Source organism: Balearica regulorum, chromosome 2 (genome assembly GCF_011004875.1).
Source record: "Balearica regulorum gibbericeps isolate bBalReg1 chromosome 2, bBalReg1.pri, whole genome shotgun sequence".
Classification (NCBI taxonomy): Eukaryota; Metazoa; Chordata; class Aves; order Gruiformes; family Gruidae; genus Balearica; species Balearica regulorum.
The window spans coordinates 55430583-55442805 of record NC_046185.1 but is presented as its reverse complement, the minus strand read 5'-3'; the positions used below and the strand labels follow the sequence as shown (position 1 = coordinate 55442805).

The following is a 12223-nucleotide window of genomic DNA, read 5'->3' as shown; positions in this document are numbered from 1 at the left end:
TTTTATTCTGTTTAGGCAATGTGATTTATTTGTTCTTCATGCAGTCGCTGAAGTGGCTTTGTAAATTGAAAAACTGACCAAAACCAAAAAGGAACAAAATAGGAGAAAGAAAAAGAAAAAAAAGCTTAAAACCTTCTTTGAACTGATTTTTTTCAGTTTAAAATGATGAACTTAAAGTCCCTTACACAACACAGGGCAAGGTGTGCTCATTTTTTCAGAGTGCATTATATATTCTAGAAAGATGTGCATGTTGTAAATGAAGACTTGGAATTTAGTGCTTGATTAATGTACTGTTATGGAAAGAGAATTACTTGTTAATTCCCTATTTAGTGGCCTGTCTAAAGTAAGAAATGTGACTCTGAACACAACTGCTGCTATCTACGCCCACTCCAGTGTTAAAAGTGTGATTGAAAGAACAGAGAGTTTGGCAGATGATGCATCTAGAGTTGTGAATGGCCCCTTGGATTTAGTAAGTGTCAATATTAGTATTTTAATAAATGCCTTTCCCTTTCTCATTTTGGAGTATTTATTCTAATTGTTTTTGCATGTACTGAAATTTGAGGATTCTTCATGGAGGCATATATGACAGCCTGTCCTACCAACTAGTATATACTGTATCCTGAATCTGTACTCCAAGTCAGTAATGGTACCAGATTTCATGTTCTGTTTACCTTGCTTTTCTCTCTGCCACTGTACCATTTCCCTTTTTTTTGTTGTGTTTTTTTTTTTTTTTTTAATGTCTAATGTGTGGTTAGCTGGACTGGACTTGATTCTACGAGTGTTTATATCAGTCATCTGACATGCATTCCTGTAGAACTTAAGTTCCCAAATCTCTGGTGCTCCTTTTCCATCTTTGGAATTATTCAACCATCTGCTTATTTGACCTGTCCCTCTTCCATTTCTATCTAGATATTGCCAACTACAACTATTTTGCTTAGTTGAGAACCTTTCATAACTGAATGTATGTTTCTGTCTCATCTGCCATCCCTCTGCCTTGCAAAATTATCAGGTTGTTATTGAAACAGTAGATTAAAAAGACCGGTTACTTCTCTGACCTTATTACTTTCATATTATTCTATTTCACCCCTTTTACCTCTTTCTGCTTTTTGTGATTGTGAACCCAGGGAAGGAATGGGCTATGTTTTACAAGTGTCATGCACATTATGCCTGGAGAAACAAATATGTGACAATATAGTTTATTATTATACATGTATAGTTTATTTGCATTGTTTTGTGAGCTTGTATGTTATTTTATAGCACTCTGTCTTATTAAAGCTTTGTACAGCATGAGTCCTTCAAGGTACTTTTCCAGATTTTCCAGTTGGAGAAATGGATTAAAAGAACACTTTAAAGACTGGGATTTTGAGTTATCTCACTTTGAAGGGCTCAGTGCTGGGAGTTTTGACTTAGGCCTCGATCTAGAATTATTGATGTTCCGCAAGACAACACTGAATCAGTAGCAGTGTTCAAACTAGAATTTGGTGGGTTTTGTTTCAGTCTTCTCTTTTTTTATGAACTCACAAAGAGATTCAATGTCACATTCTTGGAAAAATAATTACAAGTTGTATTTTTTTTTTAATTGATGCTTAATAAGGTAACAGAGTATCTCATAAATAACAAGAATGTTCAGTAACTTGAAGTAGACATCTGCAGATATTTAAATGTTTTCAGTTGAATTTCTGTTTTTCTTATGTGGCAACTGATGTCTGTGTTTTTCAGCCAGAGGACTCTTTCAGTCTTCTCGGAAAAGAAACTCTACTGCTGAGCTCCAGATTTCAGAATGAAGCTAAAAATCTGAATAAAAAAAATGATGGTCAGTTCTTTAGAGTTCACATTTTAATGGTTGGACTTGATGATCTTAAAGGTCTTTTCCAACCAAAACAATTCTATGATTCTATGATACCTGCTTCTATTTCTTTTTCTATATCCTGTTTTGTGGTTTTTAATGGGGTTTTTTGTGGGTTTTTTTTTTTTTTTTTTTTAAATGAACATAAACTAAGTTAAAATACTGCATATGACTATATACATACTTTTATACAATTAAGAGTAATGTATTATGGAGTCATGTACAATTTTACTTTTTTAGGCAAGAATATATTTTTTCTCTGTAACCATGTAAAAAATTAGCCGTTACTATACCTCATTTACCTCCAAGCAATGCTTTCTTTAAATGGTTGTTTTTTCAAATGTTATGAATTAAATCATCAGGGATTGTGCAGTAGACGAAGAACAAACATAATTCTTGAAGAAATATATTCATCCAATTTTATCTAATAAATCAGGAATTACACAAGTATGGAGGAGGATATGTTTAAATCGTAATCATTTTTACATGTTTCTTCTACACAGCTGAAATATAGAAACAGGCTGAACGTTTTTTTATCTGTATAAAGTGCCTGTTGGCTCAGAGTCCCTCTATAAATTCCAGAATCCTTTCATTTTTTTTGTTTCTCCAAAGATACCAGCAAGGCATCGGAGTCTGCACCATGGAAGTTCAAAAAAGCATTTTGAACACAGACTTTGTGCAGGAGCAGAGGCTGTTCCGAAAGGAAATTTTGAATGAAATTGGACAGAAACAGAATGTTTCACAGAGATAAATTGTAACTGTCAAATAGTCTTTGCTTTTAAAACCAATAGCTTTACAAATATGTTATATGTTTTGTGTTATTCACATGGACAGAATGCATACCCTTTTTGTTCCTTCTATTCTACATACTTTAGTGTGAGGATTCTGCAAACATCACAAATGTATAAAAGAAAAGCTCTTCTTTGAATGTCTCCTGTCAGATACCACAAAAAGTGAAGAGCATCATAAAAATTAGAAGGGTTCACAATCATGTAATCATTTTAATTGATAGTATCTTCCTGACTATGTTTCTACCAATTCAGTCTGATGGAACTGGCCAGAAAGGATAACTTTGAATGAAGCAATGCTCAGAGGAGCTTATCTGTGCCTACTGCATTCGTTCTGCATTCCTGTTTGTAAAATGCTCTTTCTCTTGAAAAAAACCAAAAAAGTTCCATTGATAAATGAGTGAATGCTTGTTATCCCAATCCATAGGGTTTGTGTGGGTTGTATAGTATTTGTTTATGCATAGAAAAATCACAGTTATTTCTTCCAACAGGCCTTTTATTTGGATTGAATGGGTTGAACAAAAAGGTAGAAAAGATTCAGGAAAGTACTAATACAATTGTCAACCAGCTTAATGATTCCCTGCGGACACTAAGAGCATTGCCTAATGGTAAGTGAAATTTATATTGATATTTTCCTTATTACAGAACAGTCTAGTACTATTGTAATAAAATCCTGTTCATTGTTTGATTGCAGAGACCTAGCAATAAACTATACCGGAGACTCATTTAGCCTCCTGCCTCACAAGGAATATTTTCCATTTTTTTAGTAAACCCATGAAACATAACTGGGTTATCATTTAAGGTCTGTAGTCTTACTCCCATTTCACACTGCTGTAAATCAGGAGCGGCTCTGAAAGCAATATAATTACACTGATGAGAAGAGAGTGAAGTCCTAGAATATTTAATCCCACATGGAGAGAAACTTATATATGGAACTATGAGGTTTTGCTTTCTTTTGATAGCTTGTTTCAAAATTGTTTATACTGTGCTGTGAATCTTATCATCTGCATCTAAATGTTTTCTTGTTGTAAACACTGACTTCATTTAACTGATTAAAATGTTCTTTCTGTGCTTTTCGAAAACAAAAGAATTCCTTTTTAAAAAAAGTCATTATTTTGGATAAAGGCAAGACCTAGAGTTCATGGAAACTAATAGAGAAAATGCCTTTGAAGTTGTGAATAAGAGGGCCTGAAATACTTTGCCAACCTTAATAATGGGTTTTTTTTTTTTTTAAAGTAGCAAAACACTCATAAAGGCCTCCTGCCTGAGTTGTTGGGTTGTACTGTATTTCCAGATTATAATGCTAAGTCCAAAGCTTTAAAATACCCATTTTACAACTCAGGCCCTTAAGTCACGCTAAAGGGTGATATTAGTTATAAAGTTACATTGGGTATTAATTGCAGGATGCTATCTAACATAAAGCTACACGTGGAAAATTAAGGCATTATTAAAATCATAGGACAGTCCTTAATTCACAGTTTAATATTGTTTAATTTCAGTTTTGTTGTTACATTTCTTGAAATTTTCTCTCTCTTTTTTTTTTTTCATCTGGGCATAGATTCATGGTGGTTGCTCTCTGTCTAGGGTACTGGTTGTGAAGAAGGATCCCTGCAGAACTAAATCAGGCCTTTTGTGCCAGCTCCGGCATCTTCCCACTATTTCGGGCACAGGGGATGTAAGGGGCAGGCTGAGATTGGGAGTGGTGCACTCACTATATAAACGATCGTAACCCAAAGCAAAGGGTGTAATAGACCTTCTGCCTCACCAGCTTTCTGTAGGATTTAAAACATAAGTCTCAGATTAGTGACTCTGGGTGCCAGCAGTAACTGAGGGAACTTAAAGACTATGAGGCTGATGTGTTCATGTAGTCCTCTTGTTGAGATAGGCAGAATCAAGTTCCCCATCACTGCATTTTGTGTCTATGTTGTATTCAGAGCCAGTCATGAAAAATAAAACACACTTCCTAGAATTCAAAACTTGGATTAATCAAGTCTTTTGATTAAGAAGTGAAAATCTAAACTGATGAGCCTTAATTAAAATTGCTGCAAGTTCTATTATTTATATATGTGTGTAATATATTTTATTATTATATACCTCTCTCTGTGTATGGTTATGAACAAACATACATAGATGTACAAACTACTTCTATAGGTATATCCATATCTGTATCATCAGCTTAGGAACATTTGCCATGTTTTTTGTTCAGGGCTATTTTCTAACTTATTAATTGGGCAAGAGGAGTTGCACCAGCCTTCTGGCACTCCAGTGTCACAGCAGGTAAACCATGATGCATTCAACAGTTAAGCGAAGTTAGAACACAGTAGGTCTTGTTTTGGAGCTCCCCTCAGAGACAGAAGAATACAAACAAACAAAAATATAACTCTTACTATGAAAGGAACATAACCGACAGCATTTCTAGTGTTTTGACTATGTTTGTGTTATGAAGCCAGGCATTTATTACTCCTGAGTATGTATGAAAGCTGTGAATTTTTTTTTTAACCTGGGAACTGTGTTACAGATACAAGGAAATACATGCTTGAGGTGAAAGAGCTGGCTGTGTCTGCAAACACCAGTGCTGTGGTGGGTTTAAGCCACTTTGGGGATTTCAGTCAAAAATTGCTGAATGCTTCTTCTACATTGTCCCGAGTTAATGACACATTGAGGAAAACTAATGAACTTATAACTGATTCATCAAAAGCTGGTAAGTTTGCTGCTTCATTGCTCTTTAGAAATGTCACTGCTTGCAGAAGCAATACTAATATTAAATTTTAATAGGCATTAAATAGGAGTCTGATAGACTTAAAATTTCTTCCTAATTCAATAAAAATGTTCTAACTTTTAAAAAGACCTCTAGAGGAGTCACAGGGGATACTCTTAAGTATGCATATTCCTTACTGACGTTTAAAATTGCTGAAAACAAAATGATCAGAAAAAGGCCACCTTGGTGAAGTATTTCAGCAATGGACAGTACATTTCTCTTTCAACCTGCATCAACATTTAATTTATCTTTTGGCAGCAGTCACAGCTGAAAAACATGTTAAAGAAGTTGAAGCGCAAGCAAGTCTTTTATTGGATAGGCTGAAACCTTTGAAAATGCTAGAGGAGAACCTGAACAGAAACCTGTCTGAAATTAAAGAGCTCATCAGCCAGGCCCGCAAGCAGGCAGCATCTGTAAGTTCCATCATCCCAGACTTAACTGGCTTCACTTTCACTTTTAGCAGGGAAGTTCTGTGACATAAAGAGCCATTTATCTTTGAGATAAAGCTGCCATTCTTTTTAGGACAAGATGTTAATTTCTAAGCTTATTTTAGAGATTGATGTGGGGTGCTTCCATGTAACATCAAGTATCATTACAAATTTGTTAACAAGAGTGTTGCTTCTATCAATAAATTTGCCATCTCTGCCCTGCCATGTCCGTATGTTGTTCTTTGCAAGAAGCTGCTGTGCATCCAGAATACTTTAAGACAAATAATATACTTGTTTTTAAATCTCTGCTCCCTCCTTAAAGACAACAAAAGTGAATCAACTGTACTATGGACCTCATTAAACTGTGACGGGAATATGAAAATGACTTTGCACTCGGTAATTTTTGGTATGCCTTTGGCTTTAGTATGGATATGTTATTGTAAGGTTTAGGGAGGTTTTGCTTTAAAAAATAAAAGGCTTTCAGTTCTTTCTGTAAATCTCCTTAATTATATGGTTATTGCTTCTCTGTCACAGTCTACTGAAGCTTAATGAATCCACTGCAGAAAAGGAGGAGTAGTATTTTCTGAAGTGTCATAAATCATAGAGGTTCCCAGCAGGGTGAAAAGAAGTATTAGCAAAATCCCCTTTTCTAATTTGAGAGTTTGTTCTGTTGTTTTGTAAACTTTTACTAGAGGAGAGAAACTTTATATATCTGTGTCCGTACGCATATACACACATAAGCTTTATATATTTAGTTAGTACAGGCATATTCAATGAAGTTGATGAAGTTAAGGCTTTTTTGTTGTTAAAATGGGTTTTCTGTCATTATGCTACCAAGCTTCTTGGAATTTGGTTGTATTTAGCTTGAATTGATTTGTTATCAGGCTACTAGACAGTGTTCAAAGGAGTTAGTGGTATGACAACAGGAATATGAATTTCTCTTTTAAAAAGTTTAACTTGTATAACTTGTATTCACAAATATATTTTTTGAATACTCATGTAAACTGTTTTGTAAAACTTGAAAATAACCAGAATTATTACAGACTGTCTGCCTTTTAAATTTAAAAAAACCCCAATATCTCAACATAGACTAAAAATTGTTTCTTTTTTTCAAAAGGTTTTGAATTTCTGCCTTTATTTTCTGATATTGTTACAGTGCCTTTTACTGATACAGGGGCTTCTGACCCAAGATTTATTGTTGTTTTCTGAAGTATTTGAATAGTTTAATTTACTGGCTTCAAATCTCCTAACTGAATGAGTGAATTATGACAGATTTCATTCTTTTCTGTTTGTGAATCTTTGTCAAGTGATACCTAGGAAATTGCTAAGATCTAACTCAGGTAGCAAAACTTAGATTGCATGAAAGTATCTCAGCAAATGGCTTGCATTTGTTGGTCGAAAACTAAGTACGTATTTCAGAAATATGTACTGCATACAGACAGACTTCTTTAGAATCCATTTCCTCCTTTCCTCCCCAGATTAAAGTTGCAGTATCAGCGGACAGAGATTGTATTCGTGCCTACCAACCCCAAATTTCATCTACGAATTACAACACCTTAACGCTCAATGTGAAAACTGCTGAACCAGATAACCTACTTTTCTACCTGGGTAGCAATGGAATGGTAAGTTTCTGGCATACATTCATTGAAGGTGATGGTAGTCAAATGTTTTAAATGACCATATATATGTTTTTTCCTACTTGACTTCAAACTATGTATCCAAGTGAGGCCCCTTGCAGGCAAATGTGTTCACTAGGGGTGGAAATATTTTTGTGCCATAGATGATTCCAGAGATTCTCAAAGATGGAGAATAAAAGCACCTGATTCCTTAGTATTGCCTCTTGGCCATGTCATGAAACTTCCCCTTCTTTTTCCCATGCTGTGCACTTACCTCAGTGGAGTGTAACGCTGTGTGATGCTTTCATATAGCATGCTGGAGTATACCAAGCAATTTGCCTGGTATCACAGAGAAAGTACTTGAATTTGACCCTCATGAGCATGGTGCATCTACCCACTGGAAAAGGAGCATGATGGCTCAATGTCACGTTGCCCTCCTCTTCCTTCCCTCTGTAATCCTAATAAATACATTGCTATTAGCTCCTTGTGGCATGCTATCACGTGATAGTACTTTTTCACAGACTGGTAGGTCACTTCACGTACACTCAGAAGTGTACATTTCTATACGTCTACATGTTTTTATATATCTATATAAAAAAAATCACCTACTTATATATAAGCTGAGTTTCATTGAAAGTAAAAATGAGTAAAAACTTACTGGGCCTGATTTTGCTAAAAGTCAACTCCCATAATATGGGGTGCAGGGACATGAGTCTGGAAAGACTTTCTCAATGTTAGAGAAATTACATGTTCGATGCCATGTGTTAGAATAAGCCCTCCTGTTTTTCAGACAGACTTCCTTGCGGTGGAGATGCGACGTGGTAAGGTAGCTCTTCTTTGGGATTTGGGCTCTGGATCAACAAGAGTAGAATACCCTGATTTTCAAATTGACAACAACAAATGGCACAGAATTCATGCAACCAGGTAATTAAAATGAGAATAACGTAAGTGTTGGATAGGAAAATTGATTATTATTTTTTTAATGAGTTGGCTGTGTTGTAGAAATGTCCAGCTACTTAGTGAGTGAACTTGGCATAAACAACACAAACCATCTTCTGAGTTTTCCAGTGACAAGATTTTTCTTGTCCTTGAAAAGAGAAGCCAGTAGCAAGTGTTGATTAAGCCTGGTGATTTCTGAAACTATGTATTGGGTCTCGCTGCGATGGAGTTAATTTTCCCCACAGCAGCCCTCACAGTGCTGTGCTGTGCATTGGTAGCCAGCAAGGTGTTATAACACACCAGGGTTTTGGCTGCTGCTGAGCAGTGCTGGCACAGCACCAAGGCTGGCTCTCCAACAATCCCCCCTCACCAGTAGGATGAGGATGGGCAAGACCTTGGGAGGCGACACAGCCAGGACAGCTGACCCAAACTGACTAAAGGAAAATTCCATACCATGTGATGTCTGCTCAGCAATAAAAGCTAAGAGAAAGGAGGAGGAAGTGGGGGCATTCATTATTTATGACATTTGTCTTCCAGAGCAACCACTATGTGTACTGAAACCCTGCTTCCCAGGAAGTGGCTGGACATTGCCTGCTGATGGGAAGTGGAGAATAAATCTTTTGTTTATCCTTTGCTTCCACACACAGCCTTTTGCTTCTGCTTTATTAAACTGCCCATGAGTTTTTTCCATCTTATTTTTCTCCCCTCCCTGTCCTGCTGAGGAGGGGAGTGATAGAGCGGCTTGGTGGACACCTGGCCTCCAACCAGGGTCAACCCACCACAAACTGTTAGCATTTGTACTTGGCAGGTTTGGAAAAACAGGTACACTCAGCATAGAGGAAATGAACTCCAATCAGAAGCCTTCATCTAAATCTGCAGCCTCTCCGGGAACAGCCAGCGTACTGGATGTTAACAAATCAACCCTAATGTTTATTGGAGGACTTGGAGGGCAAATCAAGGTTAAATTTCGAGATCAGCATTCTGTAAAATGTTTTTGTCATGTTTAAGGTATACTTTAGACTTAGAAGTAATTGCATGCATTGGTTACTTCATCAAGAAATGCCAAGTACTCTGAACATAAAGCAAAGATGCTATAAAGATGTTCTAGTATCCTGAAGTTAATATTCCCTGGAAATTTTTGCATAAAGTGTTAACCAGGACAGGCTGTGTGTGCATGCATGATACATAGACGTTACACAATGAATTTGTTTTTCGTGTCCTTCTTCTATGGCTTCTTTAGTTTGCCATTGTTATTCATGCCATGAGGCATGTAAGTAGGTCAAGGACATAGTTATTTTACTTTTTCATTTGCTGGAAAACTAATCTATTATGATTTAAGTGATAATTGTTAATAGTTATGCTAAAATGTGGTGTTCTTTTATTATGATTTATGTCTAACCAAGTTAGAGTTCAAGGAAAAACACCAAGCAAAAATTTGTCTGCATAATTTTCAGAGTTCTTAACAGTAATTGTATTCATGAAGTATTTCTTGTTTTACAGAAATCGCCTGCTGTTAAGGTGACCCATTTTAAAGGGTGCATGGGAGAGGCATCCCTGAATGGCAAATCTATCGGTCTTTGGAACTATATGGAAAGAGAGGGCAAATGCAATGGCTGTTTTGGAAGGTATTTTGTCTCACTTTCTTTTTTGTAACAGATTTAGTGTAATTTACATCTGTATTATATATTTCTGTGCTAGCTAAAAATAATGAACTTGGACAAATTGCAGTGTTTCATTGATCATTAACTTACAGTTCTGAACACAGCTAATCTGAATGTGCCAGTGGTGTCAAATAATTTCAGTGTATGGAATTTTATCACTTCATCACTTTTTCAGAGGAGTTCTATTGCTGTGGTCTATTTTGTGCATTGAAAGTAGGGACTGCCAGTGAACCAAACTATTTGGGAATGTTTGCTTTCCTATAATTTCCAACAAGACCAATTTATTCTTTCCTAGTATAAGAAACAGTGTAAAGCATTCATATAAAAAAAATGCATAGCAAAACTGTAGCCACTGATCTTGCTACCGCTCTTGTAGTCATTGTGAAAGGGGATTGCAGACTGTATTATTTGTATGTTTAAGGAATTGAAAAGAAATATGTTTGACCATATTCCATTTTGCAGACTGTTTCATGTAGAAACAGCAGAGGGTGCTGCTTGATTGTATATTTTTTTAACAAGTATTACATTGCAGGGAAAGGGGCTAATAGAACATTTATTATAAGTGCAATTATGCAAAGCATGTTGATAAATGGATGACATGTTTTAAGTAAGAGGGTGTATGTTGTAACAATTATTTTTTCCCTTAAGGAATTGTTGGGTTTTTTCATACACCAGGGAAGAACATTTTTTATCTTGTATACATCCTTCCCCACAGCTAAATCATGTATTGTGAGATTCTGTAATGAAAATGGCCTTTGGCTGGAATCCTTCAGTTATTCATAACATCAAGATTCAAGTCTCTTTCCACACTTTCTAATCATACTGCCTGGGGGCTGCACCAATTGATCTAATTTTTGATATATTTTATATAAAAATGACTGGAAAAACACAAATCTTCAGTTAACATTTTTAACTGTTTTCTACTTCTGTAGCCCACAGGATGAGGACACTTCATTCCATTTTGATGGCAGTGGATACTCAGTTGTGGAGAAGGCACTCCGCTCGACAGTGACTCAGATAATAATATTTTTCAGTACCTTTTCACCTAATGGGCTGCTTCTGTATCTTGGTTCAAATGGCACTGTAAGAAAATGGATCAGATTCTTAATCTGTCAAAAAATATGTTTTGATCACTTGCTGGTTTCTTGCTTTCTTCTTTGTTACTTTTCAGTTTACATACATTAAAAGACTTTATTATCTTTGTATAATTATCACCTGTGATTGACATCATAAGCCAAAGGAGTAAAGACAGGAACCCTAGAGATAACTCTTTAGAGCAAATACCGTATAGTGAGGGCAAAACTAAGCAATGAAAAGAATTCTCCATAAACTGTTTTAATTCTAGACTTAAATGAATGCTTCATGTGTCATGCAGTTTACCTCATACTTAGGTGGTGTTTTTCTTTTCCTGAAGCAGGACAAAGCTTTGTTTAGATACAGAGTGTTTCAAAATCACTGCATTATTCATTTGCTTTGTAATGTACTCACTGCCTGAATACATTGCACAATCTGACTTAAGTTTTACAGTGCAGAGGGGGCATTTTTAATACAATTCCAGAAAGTCTTTTTACTGTGTGAAGAAGCTCTTTGCTTCTTGCAGAAAGAACATTGTAGTGTTTGATCATTATCAAACAGTCAAATCAAATTACACTCAATTTCATCCAAAAAAAAAGCAAATGTGACGTGTTATTTAAACCTTCCTCTGCTGAGTAATCAAGACTGATGATGCATTTAAACAAGAATAACAACAGAACAAAACAAAAAGAAGTCCTTGTGAGGTACACGTAGCTTAATTTTCCTAAACATAGCAAAGGTAACTGTCTTGGGCCTAACAGAGTCCAGGTACAAGAGTTGCCAAACCTTTTTCACACAGTAGCCCAAACTGGCCAAAGATGCATCATTTTGGAAGATATTATTTCCAGAAATTTAATCTGTTGGTTTTTTGTTGGGTTTTGTTTTGTGGTGTTTTTTTTCCTTCCCAGAGAGATTTCTTGTCCCTTGAGCTTGTTGATGGCAAAGTGAGACTGACCGTTGATCTAGGTTCAGGAGCTCTTGCTCTTACAACAGAAAATCGTTACAACAATGGAACATGGTATAAAATTTCATTCAGTCGGAACAAGAAACAAGGTAGGCCACAGACTGAAAAAACCAGATGTCTGCACATTTACAAACACAAGTATCTAAGAC

General features: G+C 35.9%; 1 protein-coding gene across 1 annotated transcript in view; it reads left to right on the top strand.

Annotated features, from left to right (window-relative positions):
- Positions 1-12223, top strand: part of LAMA1 (laminin subunit alpha 1) — a 108431-nt gene that overhangs the window by 81702 nt on the left and 14506 nt on the right. Inside the window, exons 40-50 of the mRNA XM_075744399.1 lie at positions 331-469; positions 1720-1813; positions 3126-3242; positions 5153-5335; positions 5651-5805; positions 7299-7442; positions 8227-8360; positions 9184-9334; positions 9876-10000; positions 10969-11119; positions 12019-12163. Coding sequence (XP_075600514.1) covers positions 331-469; positions 1720-1813; positions 3126-3242; positions 5153-5335; positions 5651-5805; positions 7299-7442; positions 8227-8360; positions 9184-9334; positions 9876-10000; positions 10969-11119; positions 12019-12163 — 1538 coding nt within the window. The remainder of the gene's footprint in view (positions 1-330; positions 470-1719; positions 1814-3125; positions 3243-5152; positions 5336-5650; positions 5806-7298; positions 7443-8226; positions 8361-9183; positions 9335-9875; positions 10001-10968; positions 11120-12018; positions 12164-12223) is intronic.